Source organism: Dipodomys ordii, unplaced genomic scaffold (assembly GCF_000151885.1).
Source record: "Dipodomys ordii isolate 6190 unplaced genomic scaffold, Dord_2.0 Scaffold221, whole genome shotgun sequence".
In the NCBI taxonomy this organism is placed as follows: Eukaryota; Metazoa; Chordata; class Mammalia; order Rodentia; family Heteromyidae; genus Dipodomys; species Dipodomys ordii.
The window spans coordinates 375,866-395,856 of NW_012267437.1; the positions used below are offsets into that span (position 1 = coordinate 375,866).

The window sequence follows — 19,991 nt, forward strand, 5'->3', positions numbered from 1 at the left end:
CCAGAAATGAACCTACAGACCTATAGCCATCTAATCTTCGATAAGGGAGCTAAAACAATAGAATGGAAGAAAGACAGCATCTTCAGTAAATGGCGATGGCAAAATTGGTTAACTACATGTAGAAAACTAAAGCTAGATCCTTATATATCACCCTGCACCAGAATCAACTCCAAATGGATTAAAGACCTTGAAGTCAAAGCAGATACCCTGTGCTGGCTTTGAACCATGATTCTCAGATGTCTGCCTCCTGAGTATCTAGGATTACAGGCCTGAGCCATTGATGCCCAGAGAATAGAATATTGTTTTAATTGTTATTATAAAGGTGATGTATAGAGGGGTTGCAGTTACATAAGTCAGGTAATGACTTTTTTTGAACAATGTTACTCCTTCCCTTGCAATAGAATATTCTTAAATACCCCTCCAGGTCTTGGTTTCTATGAAGTTATGAGAGAGAATCCAGGTCTCAAATTCAAAATCAAGTGCTCATACTCATTACTGACGACTACAAAAGCTAACAGCCTTTTGGGACTGGTTTAAAATATGTATTAAGGGGCTGGGAAGGTGGCTCAGTGGTAGAGTGCTTGCCTCACATGCAGGAGACCCTGGGTTCAATTCCTCAGTACCACATAAGCAGAAAAAGCCAGAAGTGGCACTGTAGCCCAAGTGGTAGAGCACTAAGCCTTGAGCTGAAGAGCTGAGGGACAGCGCCCAGGCCCAGAGTTCAGGCCCCACAATTAATAATAAAAAAAAAATAAGTCCTAACACTGAGGCAGTACAATCACAAGTTTGAAGCCCACCTAGGCTACATAAGACTGGGTTGCAAAAAAATATTGATTAACTTCTCAGGAGGCTGAGATCTGAGGATCATGGTTTGAAGCCAGCCCAGGCAGGAAAAGTCTGTGAGACTCTTATCTCCATTTTAACCACCCAAAGCCAGAAGTAGAGCTGTGGTTCATGTGGTAGAGTGCTAGCATTGCGGAAAAGAATAAGAAAAGCACAGAACAGTGCCTAGACCCTGAGTTCAAGCCTCAAGACTGGCACAAAAATGACTAAATACAGAATACCACTCTATGTGACAAAATATATTGGTAAAGTAATATAAAATGTAGTCAAGGGAAACACTATAGAACTGCAAAATAGAACAATGGGGCTCTTGAGCCTGCTAGCTTGATCCTATAATTTCCCTTGATGATATATTTCTTTTTCACTTTTTCTTTCTCTCTCTCTTAGTGATAAAATAAGTATATAGTATGTTACTATTTATAGGGGAACAAATAACATACACATGTATTTGTAATACATAGACTTTTGTGAATATACTAGAAACAGTATTATTTGCTTCTACTAAACTAACTGTGGGGTACAGGTTCAGTGGCAGGAAGGAGGCTAAATTCCTAATCTTTTTGTATCTTTTGAATTTGAGCCATGTTAATAGGATTAGAGAATTCATCAACTTAACACCAAGTTCTTAAAAATTTGACTAAATACAAAATACTACTCTGCATGCCAAAATATATGACTACAGTATCCTTAGACAAAGTTAATAAACTTCACCAGCAAAAATATTGACTAGCTGAAACTTAGATGAATGTTTGCCTTTTTAAAAAACTAAATAGTACTCTTAATTGAAAAAAAAACTTAGCTGGTTGCCAGTGGATAGCCTGGCTCCAGTGCCTCACACCTGTGATCCTAGTTACTCAGGAGGCTAAGACCTGAAGATAGTAGTTTGAAAGCAAGAAAGTCTGGGAGACTCTCTTATCTAATTAACTATCAAAACAGCCAGAAATGCTGTTGTGGCTAAAGTGATAGAGCTAGCCTTGAGCAAAAAAAGCTCTGGGATAGCACCCAGGCCCTGAATTCAATCCCCAGTACAAACACACACAAAAAATCAGTTGGTCTCATTCACCAAATAACAAGCTTGATCTTAGAAGGGTCTTACCTTTTCTTAAAGATGAACCACTATCTGACTATATGAATTAGATGTTTACTTATTACATTGCATTACAAAGGGGCTAGGAATGTGGCATATTGGTAGAGTGCTTGGCTAGCATGCATGAAGCCCTGGGTTCAGTTCCTCAGTACCACATACACAGAAAAAGTCAAAAGTAGGGTTCCAGCCTTGAGCAAAAAGAAGTCAGGGACAGGGCCCAGGCCCTGAAGGCAAAAAAAAATGCATACTGAGAATAGTTATAAAATCTTAATCTAAAAGTTCTAAAGGACTAGGATTGAAAAATTCAGCAAGAAGAATAATTAAAAGCACACTGGAAAATAAGGTGGAGCCTGTGGCTCACGCGTGTAATCCTAGCTACTCAAGAAGTTGAGATCTGAGGAAAGTCCATGAGACTCTTATCTTCAATTAACTACAAGAAAGTTGGAAGTGGTGCTGTGGCTCAAGTGGTACAACAGTAGCCTTGGCATTGATAGTGCCCAGACCCTGAGTTCAAGCCTCATGACCAACAAGGAAAAACACCAACATACTAGTAGATAATCAATTATAATTAGTCTTCAAATTACAAATATATATATTAAAAAAATTTTGGGGGGGTCCGGTCGTGGGGCCTGAACTCTGGGCCTGGGCGCTGTCCCTCAGCTCTTCAGCTCAAGGCTAGCGCTCTACCACTTGAGCCACAACGATACTTCCAGCCTTTTTTTTCTTTTTGCTTATGTGGTGCTGAGGAATCGAACCCAGGGCCTCATGCATGTAAGGCAAGCACTCTACCACTGAGCCACCTTCCCAGCCCTCAGGTCATCTTTGAAAACTGAAAGCTACAATAAAAATAACTCTCTTTACATTTATCAATTAACTTAAAAAGTTTACTGAAATCCCATGGGATTACAATGAACTGTCCATTATGCTACATAAGAAAATTATGCCTGACATATAGTAATCTGGAAAAACAAGGGTTTTTATTTTGCTTGTTTTGTCAGTAGTGGGGCTTGAACTCTGGGCCTGGGCACTGTCCCTCAGCTCTTAAGCTCAAGGCTAGTGCTCTACCACTTGAGTCACAACACCACTTTTGGCTTTTTCCATTTATGTGGTGCTGAGGAATCGAACTCAGGGCCTCATGCATGTGAGGCAAGCACTCTACCACTGAGTCACCTTCCCAGCCCAAAACAAGGTATTTTAAGGAGTTAAATGAGAGAAAAGTATTAGGAAATAAAAATTTTTTGCATAGAAATTTACATTATAATGAATAATTATTTAATCATGCTCTAAAATTTTTTACGTCAGGCAACACTAGCTAGAAAAACACTCTTTGCTTCTTGTCCTCTACAATGTCCCCTAAATAAAATGCAGAATTAGAAACTGTTATATCTAATTGAAAGCTTTAAAGACATATATAGGGGCTGGTGGCATGTCTCAAGTGCTATAAGATCTGCCTAGCTAGGAAACCCCTATACTTCCAAAAACAAGGAAAGATAAATTCTCTATAATAATTAATCCAAAAGTTTTATTTTTTGGGGGGGAGGGGTCCTGAACTCTGCCTGGACGCTGTCCCTCAGCTCTTCAGCTCAAGGCTAGTGCTCTACCACTTGAGCCACAGTACCACTTCCGGCTTTTTTATTCCTTTTTGCTTATGTGGTACTGAGGAATGGAACTCAGGGCCTCAGGCATGCAAGGCAAACGCTCTACCACTGAGCCACCTTCCAAGCCCTTAATCCAAAAGCTAATACACAGAATCACAAACACCCTGGGAAACAATAGAATGGTCATTACTAATCAAAATGGTTAAAAGCACAAAGAATGGGATTTAGCATTTGTATGGCCTACTGTCTTGGGTAAACATTGTTAGCATTTAGGGCAGAACAGAAGTTATCAAAATAAAAGTATGGTTGGCTAGCAGTGGCTTACACCTGTAATTCTAGGTACTTTGGATGCTGAGATCTGAGAATCAAGGTTTGAAGCCAGCCAGGGTAGAAAAGTTCATAAAACTGCATCTCCAATTAACCAGCAAAATGCCAGAATGGAGGCACGTCTGATGTGATATGTCATCTGTGAGCAAGAAAGCCATGTGATAGGCTTGATACCCCAAGTTCAAGTCCTAGTAATAGTACAAAAAAAGTAAAATCTGGAGCACTCAGCTTTTAGTTTCTAAAGTCCTATTCTGTATTAATAAATATACTACTTCAATGAGATAAAAAGAAGTATCTCAATAATATTACAATTTAAATTGGTCCAGGGATTTAAAATATGTAGTAAATAGTCAGAATGGCATATTAAAGTTACATCTTTCTTTTTTTGTGTTCTTTGTTGGTCATGGGGCTTGAAATCTGGGCCTGGGTGCTGTCCCTGAGCTCTTCAGCTCAAGGCGAGCGCTCTACCACTTGAACCACAGCACCACTTCCAGTTTTCTGGTGGTTAATTGGAGGTAAGAGTCTTGGGGCCTTTCCTGCCTGGGCTGGCTTTGAACCGTGATCCTCAAATCTCAGCCTCCTGAGTAGCTAGGATTACAGGTGTGAGCCACCAGTGTCTGGCAGTTGTAGCTTTCTTATTAATCCACATCCTTAGACACAATAGAAAATATTTAGACATAAATTATAAATGATTGAAGGAATAAAAAGTAGACCATGACATATGTAGAATCTGTTATTTATTTATTTATTATTGGTTGTGGGGCCTGAACTCTGGGCCTGGGCGCTGTCCCTCAGCTCTTCAGCTCAAGGCTAGAGCTCTACCACTTGAGCCACAGCGCTACTTCTGGCTTTTTCTGCTTATGTGGTGCTGAGGAATCGAACCCAGGGCCTCATGCATGCAAGGCAAGCACTCTACCACTGAGCCACCTTCCTAACCCTAGAAACACTACAAACAGCAGCCAAGTAACTCTCTTCATCCCCAACAAGAGTATAAAGAATGGCTCAAGGCCAAGAGACAGGGCAGTGAAGGAAGGGAAAACATCCAAAAGAATGGTGAGGGCTGGGAAGGTGGCTCAGTGGTACAATGCTTGCCTTGCATGCTTGAGGCCCTGGGTTCGATTCTTCAGCACCACATAAGCAAAAAGAAAAGAGCCGGAAGTGGCGCTGTGGCTCAAGTGGTAGAGAACTAGCCTTGAGCTGAAGAGCTGAGGGACAGCGCCCAGGCCCAGAGTTCAGGCCCATGACTGGACCCCCAAAAAAAGAAAAAAAAAGAATGGTAAGCCCTCCTGACTTTACGACTTAACTACTGAGCCATCCTCCAGACACATTAGGGAAATGTTGCAATATACAGTTCCAGAAAGCATGTTCCATGCCTTTCTCACAATAATGAAAGGGAGGCTACATTAATTACATATTGTACTTATAGACAAATGAACAAAGAATCTTACTAGGGAATAAAAAGGGAACATACTCTAAAATGCACCAAACATGTGTAGAAACCCAACAATGTAAGATCTTCTAGCCAGGTGCCAGTGACTCACGCCTGTTAATCCTAGTTATTCAGGAGGTTGAGATCTGAGGAGAGAGATTTGAAACCATCTCAGGCAGACAAATCTGAGACACTCTTATCTCCAATTAACCAGTAGAAAACTGGAAGTGGAGGTATGGCTCAGGTGGTAGAGCACCAGCCTTAAGCAAAAAAGCTAAGGAATGGAAGGCCCTGAGTCCAAGCCCCCATACTGATACAAAAAAGAGAAAGGAGCTGAGTGCTAGTAGCTCATGCTTATAATCCTAGCTACTCAGGAGGCTGAGATCTGAAGATCACAGTTCAAAGCCAGCCCAGGCAGAAAAGCCTGTGAGACTCATCTCCATTCAACTAACCGTCAGAAAACTGGAAGTGGAGCTGTGGCCCAAAGCAGTGGAGTGCTAGCCTTGAGCACAAGAGCAAAGGAACAGAGCCTAGCCCAGAGTTCAAGCCCACAACAATAAAGAAAAAGGAAAAAGAAAAAGGCATACTTAAATAACAGAAATAGCCAAGGACGTAACATTAATAATACAGAGAAAGATATCAGGCACTATAAATAAACATTTTTCTCAACAATAGATTTCATATAGAATTGTGGTCTTTTAAGATTATAATGGGAGGGGCTGGAAAGGTAGCTTAATGGTAGAGTGCTTGCCTTGCATGCATGAGGCCCTGGGTTTGATTCCTCCAGCACTACATAAGCAGAAAAGCTGGAAGTGCCGCTGTGGCTCAAGTGGTAGAGCGCTAGCCTTGAGCTGAAGAACTGAGGGACAGCGCCCAGGCCTAGAGTTCAGGCCCCACAACAGACACAAAAAAAGATTATAATGGTAGCAGAAAAATTCCTGTTGACTAGTATTTTGACCGTACCCTTTCCTAATTTTAGGCACACAAATAGAGTTGCCTATAGATTTTAGACAGTGACATGCTATATAGATTTGTAGCCTAGGAACAATAAGTTAAATCAGACAGCCTTACTGTATATTGTGATACCATCTAGATTTGTTCAAGCATACTCTATGATGTCCAGAAAATAAAAAGTTTAACAATACATTAATCAAAATATATCCCCATTGTTGACACTGCATCATAAGATAACAAATGAACAAAAGTTAATATAAATTTAAAAAATAATTATTTATGTAAAAGTGACTGAATAGGAGCTTGCAAATACAATATAAACTGAGCCATTCAGCTGGGCACCAGTGGCTTACACCTGTAATCCTAGCTACTCAGTAAGATGATGTCTGAGGATTGTGATTCAAAGCCAGCCTAGGCAGGAAAGTATATAGGATTCTTATTTCCAATTAACCACCAAAATTTTTTGTGGCTCAAGGGATAAAGCATCAACCTAGAGCAAAAAAGCTCAGGGACAGTACCTAGGCCTTGAGTTCAAGTCCCAGGACTGGCATAAAAAACATATTCAATTCTCCCTGTATAAAAGTTTCAGAAGGGGGGCTGGAAAGGTGGCTCAGTGGTAGAGTGCTTGCCTTGCATGCTCGAGGCCCTGGGTTTGATTCCTCAACACCACATAACCAAAAAGAAAAAAGCCAGAAGTGGCCCTGTGGCTCAAGTGGTAGAGCGCTAGCCTTGAGCTGAAGAGCTGAGGGACAGCGCCCAGGCCCAGAGTTCAGGCCCCATGACCGGACCCAAAAAAAAAAAAAGTTTCAGAAGGATAAAGAGGTGAAAATGATTATATGGAAAAATTAAAAGATAAGAAAAATAGGAAATGGCCGGGCGCTGGTGGCTCACGCCTGTAATCCTAGCTACTCAGGAGGCTGAGATCTGAGGATCACAGTTCAAAGCCAGCCCGGGCAGGAAAGACCGTGAGACTCCTATCTCCAATAAACCACCAGAATACCGGAAGTGGCGCTGTAGCTCAAGTGGTAGAGCGCTCGCCTTGAGCTGAAGAGCTGAGGGACAGCGCCCAGGCCCAGAGTTCAAGCCCCACGACCGCCAAAAAAAAAAAAAAAGAAAAGAAAAATAGGAAATGAATTAAGACTATGCCTAGTTACAGATAACCAAGTAGTTTATATAGAGAACATCGAACAATAAAAACTATTAGTGATAAACTCAGGAAAACTGAAGAATAGCCAGGCACTAATGGCTTACAACTGTAATCCTAGCTACTTAGGAGGCTGAGATCTGAGGATTGTGCTTTGATGCCAGCCTGGACAGGAAAGTCCATGAGATGACCTATAATAACTATCAAAAAGCTGGAGTGGAATTATAGCTAAAGTGGTAGAATGCTAGCCTTGATCGAAAGAAGCTCAGAAACAGCACCCAGACCCTGAATTCAAGCCCAAGCGCTGGCACCAAAAATCCCTGAAGAACTGAACCCCACAGCCCATACAAATCAATTTGAGTGGGTTGGAAATATGGCTCAGTGGTAGAGTGCTTGCCTAGCATGCATGAAGCCCTGGGTTTGATTCCTCAGTACCACATAAATAGAAAAAAGCCTGAAGTAGGGTTGTGGGTCAAGTGGTAGAGTGCTAGCCTTGAGCAAAAGAAGCTCAGAAGCAGTGCCCAGGCCCTGAGTTCAAGCGCCATGACAGGCAAAAAAAAAAAAAAATCAGTTTGATTTCTTGTCTTTTTCTTCCCCTAGTCTGACACCAGGACTCAACTGGGTACCTGCCAGTCTGACATCAGGACTCAACTTGGTACCTGATACTTCTGCTCACTGACTAGTGCTACCAACTTTTATTTTTCTGTACTAGCCATGAGAAACCAAAATTGTAATTTGAATGTCTATATCAAACTTTGTCGAAATTTAATTCTCCTTGTGAAGTACTGAGAAGGAGAAACAGGTAGAACCTTTAATAGATGATTAGATCATGAGGGCTCCACTGTACTGAATAGATTAATGCATTTATGGACAAATGGATTAGGATTAGAGAACTGATCAGTCATCATAAGAATAGCTTTCTTCTAAAAGCTTTTTTCTCACTAGGTGTGATAGTACCTACCTGTGACCCCAGTAATTGGTAGGCAAAAGTTGAAAGTTATATAGGGAAGACAAGTAGGGAAAATAAAAATAATTTCTTTATCCTCTATAGCAACTAGCCAATAGGTACTACATACAGATTACTAAATCAAGAAATGGACTAGTTAATATATTACTGACAAGTTACTAGTAGCAATGATTGCAAAATTTAGAACCAGAACCTTAACAGTGTTTAGAGTGGGAGGGAGTAACGTAACAGCTACTTTAAATTTGTTCTCATTCTGCATTGGTTTTAAGCATATATACTGGTTCTAAAATTTCAATTTTTGATTATCTAGTCAGAGAAAAATTATGTAGGTATCAAATAAAGTGAATATATGCATAATTGTGTGAATAGATACTCATTAATTATTTTTGATACTCATTAATTATTAGAAAAAAACAGAATAGCATACGTATTTAAAGAAGTATATTAGATAACTATAACATGAATTGAGCCTGGTGCTGGTGGCTCATGCCTGTAATCCTAGCTACTAAGAAGGCTGAGATCTGAGGAGAGCAGTTCAAAGCAAGCCTGGGCAGGAAAGCCCCTGAGACTCTTACCTCCAATTAACCATCAGAAAACTGGAAGTGGTGCTGTGGCTCAAGTGGCAGAGTGCTAGCCTTGAGCTGAAGATCTCAGGGACAACACCCAGGACCCAGAGTTCAAGCCCCGTGACCAACAACAACAAAAATAACATGAATTGATTTCTATATAAAAATATACAAAGAATTATGTTGGTGCATACAATATTAAAATTAAAACTACATCTAGCTATATTTAGCAAAATGTCTTTAAGTTTAGGGATATTATATTTTTCAATTTATACTCAAGTGTATATTCTTTCCACAGTAACAAGGACAAAGAAATACAGTGGTGAACATTTTAAAAGATGTCCATAACTTGAAGGTATGGGTGAGATAGGGAAAGATGAACAATGGAAGGGGTGACACTGATCAAGATACATTGTACTCATAATCTGATTTGTGGAATTAAAACCTCTTTGTAGTCAGGTGCCCAGTGGCTCACGCCTGTAATCTTAGCTACTCAGGAAGCTGAGATCTGAGGATTGCGGTTCAAAGCCAGCCCAGACAGGAAAGTCCGTGAGACTCATCTCCAATAAACTACCAGAAAACCAGAAGTGGTGCTGTAGCTCAAGTGGTAGAGCATAATCTTGAGCTGAAGAGCACAGGGACAGTGCCCAAGCCCAGAGTTCAAACCCCACAACCGACCAAAAAAACCAAAACCCTTTGTAAACTACTAAAATAAATACAAATAGAAAAAGATGTCCATGACATACTGTAAAATGAAAAACTTGAAGACCAATATGCATATAGTACAATTTTTTTTGTCAGTCGTGGGGCTTGAACTCTGGGCCTGGGTGCTGTCCCTCAGCTCTTCAGCTCAAGGCGAGCGCTCTACCGCTTGAACCAAGCACCATTTCCAGTTTTCTAGTGATTTATTGGAGGTAAGAGTCTCATGGACTTTCCTGCTGGGGCTGGCTTTGAACCGTGATCCTCAGATCTCAGTCTCCTGAGTAGCTAGGATTACAGGTATGAGCCACCAGTGCCCAGCTTTAGCACAATTTTTTGAAATGAAGATTGCGCTATGTATGGAAATAGATCTATATAAGCTTAAGAGAAATCTAGATGCAGTGGTTCACATGTAGAATCCCAGCTACTTGGGAGGTGATCAGAAGGATCACATCTTGAGGCCAGTCAAAAAAAAAGTTAATAAAACCTAATCTTAATCAGTAATCCTAATGTGGTCATGCATATGTGTCATCACAGATAAACAAAAGGCCATAGGTAGGAGGATCATAATCTGAGGCCTGCTCAGGCAAAAATGTGAAGCGCTACCTGAAAAATTGAATCTAAAGCAATAGAGGGTAAAGGTGAGGCTCAAGTGGTAGAGTGCCGACCTAGTGAGTTTGTGGCCTTGAGTTCAAACTCCAGTACTGTACTCCTCAAAAGAAATGTCAGGAAGGATTAAGCACCAAATTACTAGAGGTTATATTTATAATTTGAAGGGATAGAAAAGGGAAATTGTTTTGAAGGATTGCTTAGTAGTAGAATGCTTGCATGCGACATGGAGTTCAATCCTCAGCAAGAAAAATAAGAAAGAGAGCTGGGAAGGTAGCTTAGTGGTAGAGTGCTTGACTAGCATGCGTGAAGTCCTCAGCACCACATAAACAGAAAAAGCCAGAAGTGGTGCTGTGGCTCAAGTGGTACAGTGCTAGCCTTGAGCAAAAAAAGCTCAGGGACAGTGCCTAGGGCCCTCAGTTCAAGCCCCAGGACTGGCAATAAAATAAAAATTTAAAAAGGGAGATTAAGGTACATACATTATAGGGGAAGGGGAGAACATCCCTAATCTGAATATCTAGAATCTGAAACTAACATAATGGCACAAGTAGAAAATTCCACATATCAAGTAATGTGGTTGCAATTAAAACCTAAGTTCACTAAAAACATAAACTGCCCCTCGGGCTCTCTGCATAAGTCAATAAAACATAAAAGAATTTTATGTTTAGATTTGAGTCCAGTCCATAAGATATCTCATTATGTATTTACAAATATTCTAAAATTTGAAAGGCTCCACAATTCAAAACACTTCTAATCTCAAGGACTTCAGAGAAGGGGCTGAACGCTTGCCTTGCAATGCATGAGGCCCTGGGTTTGATTCTTTAGCACCACATAAGCAGGAAAAAAAAAGCTGGAAGTGGTGCTATGGCTCAAGTGGTAGCGTGCCAGCCTTGAGCTGAAGAGCTGAGGGACAGCGCCCAGGCCCAGAGTTCAGGCCCCACAACTGGACCCCCCCCAAAAAAAGAAGGACTTCAGAGAAATAGTTATTAAGATTTAATTTTTAAGGTAGCGCTTCACATTTTTGCCTGAGCAGGCCTCAGGTTATGATCCTCCTACTTATGGCCTCTTCTTTATCTGTGACTTGCATTATCTGGCGGGGGGTGGGGGTGGGGTGGGGGGGGGAGAGTCATGGGACTATATATGATTTTTACTTTCTTTTTGTTGAAGTAAATTAAATTCCCCAAGATATGATTAAATTAGTACTATAAAATATTCATGAAGAAACAGTTTCCTCTTAAATAGAAATCTATCCCCTATACAATCTATAAATCAATTTCTTTTCTGTTATTAATACAAATAGAAGCCAGGTGCTGGTGGCTCATGCCTGTAATCCTATATCTACTCAGGAGGCTAAGATCTGAGGATTGTGGTTTGAAGCCAGCCCAGGCAGAAAAGTCTGTGAGATTCTTATCTTCAATAAACCACCCAGAAGTGGTGTTGTGGCTCAAGTGGTAGAACCTAAGCTTTGAGCTGGAGAGCTGAGGGACAGTGCCTACACCCAGAGTTCAAGCCCCATGACCAACCAAAAAAAAAGGGGTATTTCCTTAAAAATCTTAAGTGGAGAATAAGGATTAAAAAGAATGATACTTACATGTAAACACAATTCGCTTGGTACAGAAGTAATCACATTCAGGTCCCTTTTGAACACTGATATATTAGCAGGCTGACTTGCAGCCACATTGGACAGAATCTTAGGGACTGTCTGTTGCAAGACAGGGGATTGTGCAGGGCTATCTTGAATTCCACAATGACTGATAGCAATGACTTCTGGCATTGGACAAGATAGTGTTTCTTCAGCAGAGGAAGAAAATGGAGAGTCGATGCTTTGGGTATCCTTCTGACTCTCTGGATAGACGCTAGAGATGCTGTGCTCCTGATAGAGCAAGTTTCTTAATTTTTCATCCAGTGTTTTGATTCGGTTGTCTGCAAACTCCATTTTTGGAGGTCTTTCCCCATCTGATTCCAGGACAGCAGTGGGTAGAAGAGTAGTTGGTTCAAGGCCAGGGGTCTGAGTGGGAATGACAGCCTTAGGAGAACTTGTATCAATGTTCACTGTTGCTTCTCCTTCTTGGGAAATAAACTCTGCATCCATAGTTGGCTGCTGTACTGGTAAGGACTGAGGTGTTCGATCAGATACAAATGCCAAAGTTGGAAGAGTATTACCAGCAACCGGAGTTGATTCACCAGGATGAGACATGAGTACATCAGGCTGGTTGGCAGTTGGTTGACATGGACACACAGGTATGAACATGCCTGCTTGGCTGACGAGTCCCTTACATTCAAGTGGAACTGCACACACCGAAGTAGCAGAATAATTGGGACTACTAGGAGTTGGTGCTATTATCTGCCTGTTATCTTCTCCTGGGTAAAGCATAGATGGCTGCTCAATTTCGACACTAGCACATTCAGAAATCTTACCATCAACCACATCCTTGTGATGTAAATTGGAGGTGAAAATTGCATGCTGGCATGAATGACTTTCTGTAGAGTACAGTGTATCCTTTGATATTTCCTTATTACTTGTGTTTCTTGAACCTGGAATAATAACAAAGGAATAGAATAGGTAAGTATGTACTGATGAATGAAATGGACTAGTTCCCAAACTAAAAAAGACAGGGAAAGCTAGATATAAATGAAAGTCAGTATGAGAATATACTTATAAATAAGACTCAAGGAAGTGGCGCTGTGGCTCAAGTGGTAGAGCGCTTGCTTTGAGCTGAAGAGCTGAGGGACAGCACCCAGGCCCAGAGTTCAAGCCCCACGACTGACAAAAAAAAAAGAATAAATAAGACTCAAAACATCACAGTAAGATGGGCACTGGCGACTCACACCTTTAATCCTAGCTACTCAGGAGGGCTGAGCGCTGAATATCACAGTTCGAAGCCAGCCCCGGTAGAAAAGTCCCTGTGAAACTCTTATCTCCAATTAACTACTCAAAAACTGGAAGTGGCACTGTGGCTCAAAGTGGTAGAGCACTAGCCTTGCGCAAAAGAACTCCAGAACAGTGCCCAGGCCCTGCATTCAAGCCCCACACCTGACCAAAAACAAAAACAAAACAACAAAAAGGGGGGGGGGGAGAGATGGGAAGGGATGGCAAGGGGAAACAAAGGAGGAGGCAACAATGCTTGATAAGAAATGTAGTCATTACCTTGCCCATGTAATTGTAACCCCTCTGTATGGTATTTTCACAATAAAAAAAAGAAACAACAAAACACAATATCTAGTCAAGAAAAAGCATTTTTCTATCTTCATAAGTATTCAATAAATACTACTGACCGTGTATATTAATATTGTCATTAAAATTCCTATGAAAACTATCATAAACATTAAACTAAAAATATGACATAAAATGAACTCCAGCAAATGAAAACAAGATTTTTTTAGTGCTTTTGTTTTCTTTTTGTTCTGTTTGTTCATTTATGTTTCATTGGGATTGCAAGGGTAGACAGAGAAATGGAGGGACAAAGGGTAAACAAATGCAGCAATGGTACTCACTGAACACTATGTTGAAAATCAACTATACAATTTGTGAGTGGGGACGGGAGGGGAACAACTGGGAGAAAGCAAGTGAAGAGAAGGGAAGGGATGACATTGTCAAGAAAGAAATGTACTCTTTACCTGATGTATGTAACTTAACCCCTCTGTATATCACCTTTATAATATCAATAAAAATATGGTGGTTCATGCTGTAATCCCATATACTCAGGAGGCTGGCATCTGAGGATCATAGCTCAAAGCCATCCTGGGCAGGAAGGTCCATGAAATGCTCATCTCCAGTTAAGCACCAAAAAAGCTAGAATTGGAGCTATGGCTCAAATAGCAAAGCACTAGCCTTGAGCAAAAAAGCTCAGCATAGTAACCAGACTCTGAGTTTAAGCCATAGGACTGTCATAAAAAAATATGGTATACATTTTACATCCATATCTTCCAACTCTGGACAAACCTGGCTAAGAATAAAAACGTACTAGGAAATGGATATAGCCCAGCAATCATAGCCACGGAAGGCTGGAGAGAAGGAGGAGACTGAGCCTCACGGTTTCTTATTGTTTGATTGATACAGAATCGCCATCGACCAACTGGGGATGATTGAGGAGCAGATTCATCTGTAGAAAGAATTAGCAAAAAATTAATATCCTGCCCAGCACTGGTGGCTCATGTCTTTAATCCTAGCTATTCAGGAGGCTGTGATCTGAGGATCGTGGTTCAAAGCCAGTCTGGGCAAGGAAAGTCCAAGAGACTTTTATCTCCAATTAATCACCTGAAAACTGGAAGTGGAGCTGTGGTGCAAAATGGTAGAGTGCTAGTCTTGAACAAAAAGAGTTCAAGAATAGTATCCAGGCCATGAGTTCAAGGCCTATGATCAACAAAAAAGTATTATTCTAGCAATGGTCAATTTGTTCACTGACTAAGGAAACCAGGTTAAAAAGCCAATTTATGTTACATCTCTATTTCAAACTATGCTAAGATAATTATGAATATTAAAAACAGATCTTCCAATCCTGAAAAACAGTCTGAAGATGTAAACACTAGATACGTATTAATAGTATATACAACCAAGGCACTAATTTTCAATTAATGGAAATGCATGTTTCCCACTAAAACTTACTTTCTGCATTCTGATTATGGTGGTCCTTAAGTAGTAATTATGGTGGTATAAATTTATAAAAGAATTAATATTTGCAGCATTTTTCGACCAAAGAAAAAAGTCAATTTTACTGTATGATAATATAAAAATAAAGTAAAAGCTGGGTCCAATAGCTCATGCCTATAATTCTAGCTACTCAGCTGGTTGGGAGATCATGGTTTCAAGCCAGCCCCAGCAGGAAAATCTGTGATACTCTTATCTCCAATAAACTACTCAGAAAAGGCCAGAAGTGGAGCCTTGGCTCAAGTGGTAGAGTGCTAGCCTTGAGCACAAAGTGGCTCAGGGACAACACCCAGGCCTGAGTTCAAGCCCCAGGACTGGGGGGAAAAAAGATTAAGACAACAAAAACCCATGGCATCTTAAAACAGTGAAATCAAATTTCAGGATATTATCTGGTTCAATTACTCCCACACTTTTGTTGTTGTTCTTGTAGTTGTTGTTGCTTCCACCCCTTTCCCACAACTTTAAAACAATTTCTTTTGGTGCTGGTCATGGGGCTTGAACCCAGGGCTCAGGCACTGTCTGTAAGCTCTTCTTGCTCAAGCCTACATTTTTACTCAAGGCTAGAACTCAACTACTTGAGTCACAGCTCCACTTCTAGTTTTTCACTTGGTAGTTAATTGGAGATAACAATTTCAGAGTTTTCTATCCTGTCTGGCTTTGAATCTCTGGCTTTGAATCCTGATCCTCAGATCTCAGCCTCAAGAGCAGGTAGGATTACAGGCGTGAGCCACAGGCACCCAGCATCCTACCCATTCTTTTTTTTTTTAATTATCTTCAAGTAGTTGTACAAAGGAGTTGCCACTTAACAAAGCAGTTTATGAATAAAATGCATCTTGATCAGTGTTAACCCTTTCAACATTCTCATCCATCTCCTCCTGACCTACCTCCTTCCTTTACTTTTCTTAATTTTGTAGTCTATACATAAAACTCGTGACAGCATTCTCCACCCCTTCTCCTCTTCATTCATCTTCACTTGGAAAAAATTATATTAAGTGAACTAAGTCAGACACAGCAAGACAAAGGGTGCATGATATCCCTTATCTGTGGAAGCTAGAATTGGTCTTTAAACTTACAAGTTGCATACCACATACTTGTGGCATGCAAGTGGTTACAAATGTATTAACTGAAATATGGCAAATTCAAAGGAGAACTCAAGTAGTGTAACTCCTTAGAAAGGCAACGTCAATGCCTATGCATTCATTTTTTTTTTGTCATGGGGCTTGAGCTCTAGGTCTGGGCGCTGTCCCTGAGCTCTTCAGCTTAAGGCTGGTGCTCTACCACTTGAGCCACAGTGCCACTTCCAGCTTTTTCTGTTTATGTGGTGCTGAGGAATCAAACCCAGGGCCTCATGCATATGAGACGAGCACTCTACCGCTGAGCCAACTTCTCAGATAAAATTGTCAAAAAAGAAAACAGAACTCTAGCTTTAGACTGAACGTTTACCTTATTATCTGATTTATAAAAAACAACTGTTAGTGATCAGAGCTGAAGTATATCATCAGAGGAGAGAATCAAGACATAAATGACTATTAAAACAAAATACAAAACTTTCTAGCAAGTTGCCAGTGGCACCTGTGTGTCATCCTAGCTATTTAGGAGGCTGAGATCTGAGGGTTGCAGTTCAAAGCCAGCCTGGGCTTTGAGTCTCATGGGGCAGTTCCCATGAGACTCTTAACTCCAATTAACCACTCAAAAACTTGAAGTGGCAGGCACCATGGCTCAAGTGGTAGAGTGCTAGCCTTGAACACAAGGAGGTTTAGGGATAGGCTGTGAGTTCAAGCCCCACAATCACTCAAAAAAAAAAACCCCAAAACCAAAAGAGGCACACTTAGATCATAATGGTTTTAGTTAAGAAACTTATATCTCATATCAGAATAAACAACTTACCAGTTAAGTTTAGGCTATTAAATGTCATCAGTATTGTGTCTGCTTTCTGGCAACATATCATATAACAACTGAGAAGTAAATTCATCATATAAAGAACTAGCACTTTGGATTTTTATCTCTGAGTTAGAAGTCCTTTTTTAATGTACGGGAAAATCCCAACTAGTCAAATCACTTTATTGGCTAATATCTTTCTCAGTCAAAGTATATAAAGTTTCCAAATGCCATGTTTCAAAAGCCCAATGGTAAATTTTATTAAATATACTCACTGCTGGTTTGAGTAGATGCAGAATTTATCTGTACTTGTTCAGATGATCCTGTCTAAATTAAAAAATGAATAGATAAATAAAGATGTCCAGGCTATATATCCAAAAAGACCTACTTGCTAAACAATTGGTCTTACTTGGTTATTATTGGATTCCAAGGTAACAGAGTCAACACCAGCGGCCTTTTCTGCAGCAGAATGGACATGAAGGATCTCTTGAGCTTGACCTACTATAACTCTCAATTCTTCTACAAATTTTTCTTTCTCATTTTCCAGCACAAAATTATCTTCAACCTGCCCCAAAATAGTCAGTTTATTCACAAAAATGAATTGTTTCTTCAAAATTATAATACTGTGTTAATGGTTAAAAAAAGAAAATAAAACTGAGTATAAACCTAATTGTTTCAAGAGATTAGTAAAATAATAAATATGACCAATGCTACATAGTACATTGAATTATACTGTTTTGAAGCCATACATTTTTTTCCTGCCAATCCTAGGGCTTGAACTCTGGGCCTGGGTTCTGTCCCTGAGCTTTTATGCTCAAGGCCAGTGCCACTTGAGCCACACCTCCATTCCCAGATTTTTGTTGTTAATTGGAGATAAGAGTCTCAGAATGTCCTTCCCAGGCTGTTAACAAAGCACTCTACTCAGATCTCAGCCTCATGAATAGCTAGGATTATAGGTGTGAGCTCCCTATGCCTGGGTAGTCACTGATATTTTTCAGATTGAAACTACCTATTAGAGAAAAAAGGCAATATATTCCAAAATATTGGAGCTATATAAATCTGTTAATTGAGAATGTAACTGAGGTGATACTTAAAACTAGGATGTCCAGCTGGTCACCGGGATCTCACAGCTGTAATTCTAGCTACTAAGGAAGCTAAAATCTGATGGTCGTGGTTCAAAGCCAGCCTAGGCAGGAAAGTCTGTGAAACTCTTATTCTAGTTAACCACTCCCCTAAAAACCCAAAATCCTAAAGTGGAGTTGTGGCTCAAACAGTAGAGCTAGCCTTGAGCACAAAAGCTCCAAGACAGTGCTCAGGCCCTGAGTTCAAGCCCCAGGGCTGGCCAAAAAAGTCCCAAGAATGTCCAATCCTAAAAGCTTTAAATCACAAGTGAAAAATGAAACATCTCCAAAGACAACAAATGGCCACAGATCTTCATTCAGGCTAACCGTGAATGAAATGAAATAGACACATTTCAGAACATAATATATTAAACTAGAAACAAAACTGACAAAACTACTGACTTAAATCATTTACTTCTACTTTAGCCACAAATGCATATACAAAAGCATTATGTATTGTATTTGCCACCCTAGTCCCATCCCCATGAAAAATCTGAAAATATACTAACTTAAAGCTGGGCGCTAGTGGCTTAAGCTATAATCGTAGCTAGGAGGCAGAGATCTGAGAATCCAAGTTGGAAACCAGCCCAGGTAAAAAAAATCTGTGACACTTATCTCCAATTAACCACCAAAAAGCTGGAAGTGCACTGTGGCTCAAGTGATAGAGTGCTATCCTTGAGCACAAAAGCTCAGGAACAGTGCCCAGGCCCTGGGTTCAAGCCCCAGAACTGGCTCTCCCCCCAAAAATATTAAGTTTAAAAATTCAAAGAATATCTAAAGGACTAAAAATATACTAAGGAACATAACCTGAACACTTAGATGCAAGACATTAGATCAGTGACTAACACATTAGAATTGCCAGGGTACCTTTGCAAACTATTGATACTTAGGTTTCACCTTTAAAGATACTGATTCAATTAAAGCACATGCAACAAACTGTTTTTTCTAAACTCATCAGATATATATCATAGAGCTAAGGATGAACAGACATTTATCTACAATAAAATCCTCTCATATTTCTCCAGATGAATATACAGAAAGCAGAGAAGATACAGTGACTAATCTCTGATCATCAACAATTTAGCTCTGTACAGATTTTAAAAACTAATTGCATCCTTTAAAAAGAGATAATTCTAAATAAGTGAAGAATTAGGGAGAAAAAGAGACAGAGAAAACTAAAGAGAAAATAATTTTGTTGTACTACACTTACCATATAGTCTGCAATATCCTCTGGTGCATCACCATCAACATCAAACTTGAAGGTAACCATTTTGCTGTTGTGTGTCTCTAACTGACACTCCACCATATTGTCTCCAGAAGTTGACACCTAAATACATATATTTTTATCAGTTTAAGAGTCACTGTCTTCTTTTTGTAAATTACACAGGGACTATATAGATAAGGCTATATATAATACATATGAAAAATTATTGAAATATTTCAGAATGTAAGAAAATTCCATTTTCCCTTGGTGAAACACCATCAAAACAGCCATTCTATGACCAATCTGACAAACACACATTACTGAGTAAAAGATAACTTAAAACTATAATTCAATGGGAAAGAAAATGAAACTTGTATACACATTTTTTAATATAAAGCAAAAATACCAAAAGTCACTATGTCTATCTGCAATGTAATGCCTAAATTCAGTCATTTGTTTGCAAAAATCTGTTACTCTAGCAACATGTAATTGGAAACTTTCAAAATCATTATAATTTTAGTTAAGGTTCTGGAGACTAAACCTAGGACCTTGTATATGGTAAATATCTACTCTATCACTGACTATGCCTCTAGCCCCCAAATTTTCATACACCAACCAATTCTACTTTGGGTATCTATCCTAAGCAAATACCTAGGGGAAGATACACAGATCTGTGTTCTAAGTTGTTAGAGATAAAAGAATAGATGAGAGAATAGAAAATAGAGAGGAGGAGGGAGAATGAAGGGACAGGAGGAAAAGGAAAAAGAAAAGGAAGAGAAGGAAGAGGTGAAGGAGGAGGAGGAGGAAGAAAAGACTAGCAGAAAGAATAAATCTGAATCTAAATGAAAAAGGAGAGAAGGAATGATTCATTTATAAAGTCTGATCTGGGGGGCTGAGAAGGTGGCTCAGTGGTAGAG

The 19,991-nt window shown here is 39.9% G+C and overlaps 1 protein-coding gene across 1 annotated transcript in view; it reads right to left on the reverse strand.

Moving 5' to 3' along the window:
• The window catches only part of Wnk3 (WNK lysine deficient protein kinase 3), a 107,344-nt gene that overhangs the window by 27,756 nt on the left and 59,597 nt on the right, over positions 1-19,991 (reverse strand). Inside the window, exons 12-17 of the mRNA XM_013035800.1 lie at positions 19,081-19,197; positions 17,159-17,314; positions 17,025-17,076; positions 14,189-14,326; positions 11,815-12,758; positions 8,502-8,632 (exon numbers count right to left, since the gene is read on the reverse strand). Coding sequence (XP_012891254.1) covers positions 8,502-8,632; positions 11,815-12,758; positions 14,189-14,326; positions 17,025-17,076; positions 17,159-17,314; positions 19,081-19,197 — 1,538 coding nt within the window. The remainder of the gene's footprint in view (positions 1-8,501; positions 8,633-11,814; positions 12,759-14,188; positions 14,327-17,024; positions 17,077-17,158; positions 17,315-19,080; positions 19,198-19,991) is intronic.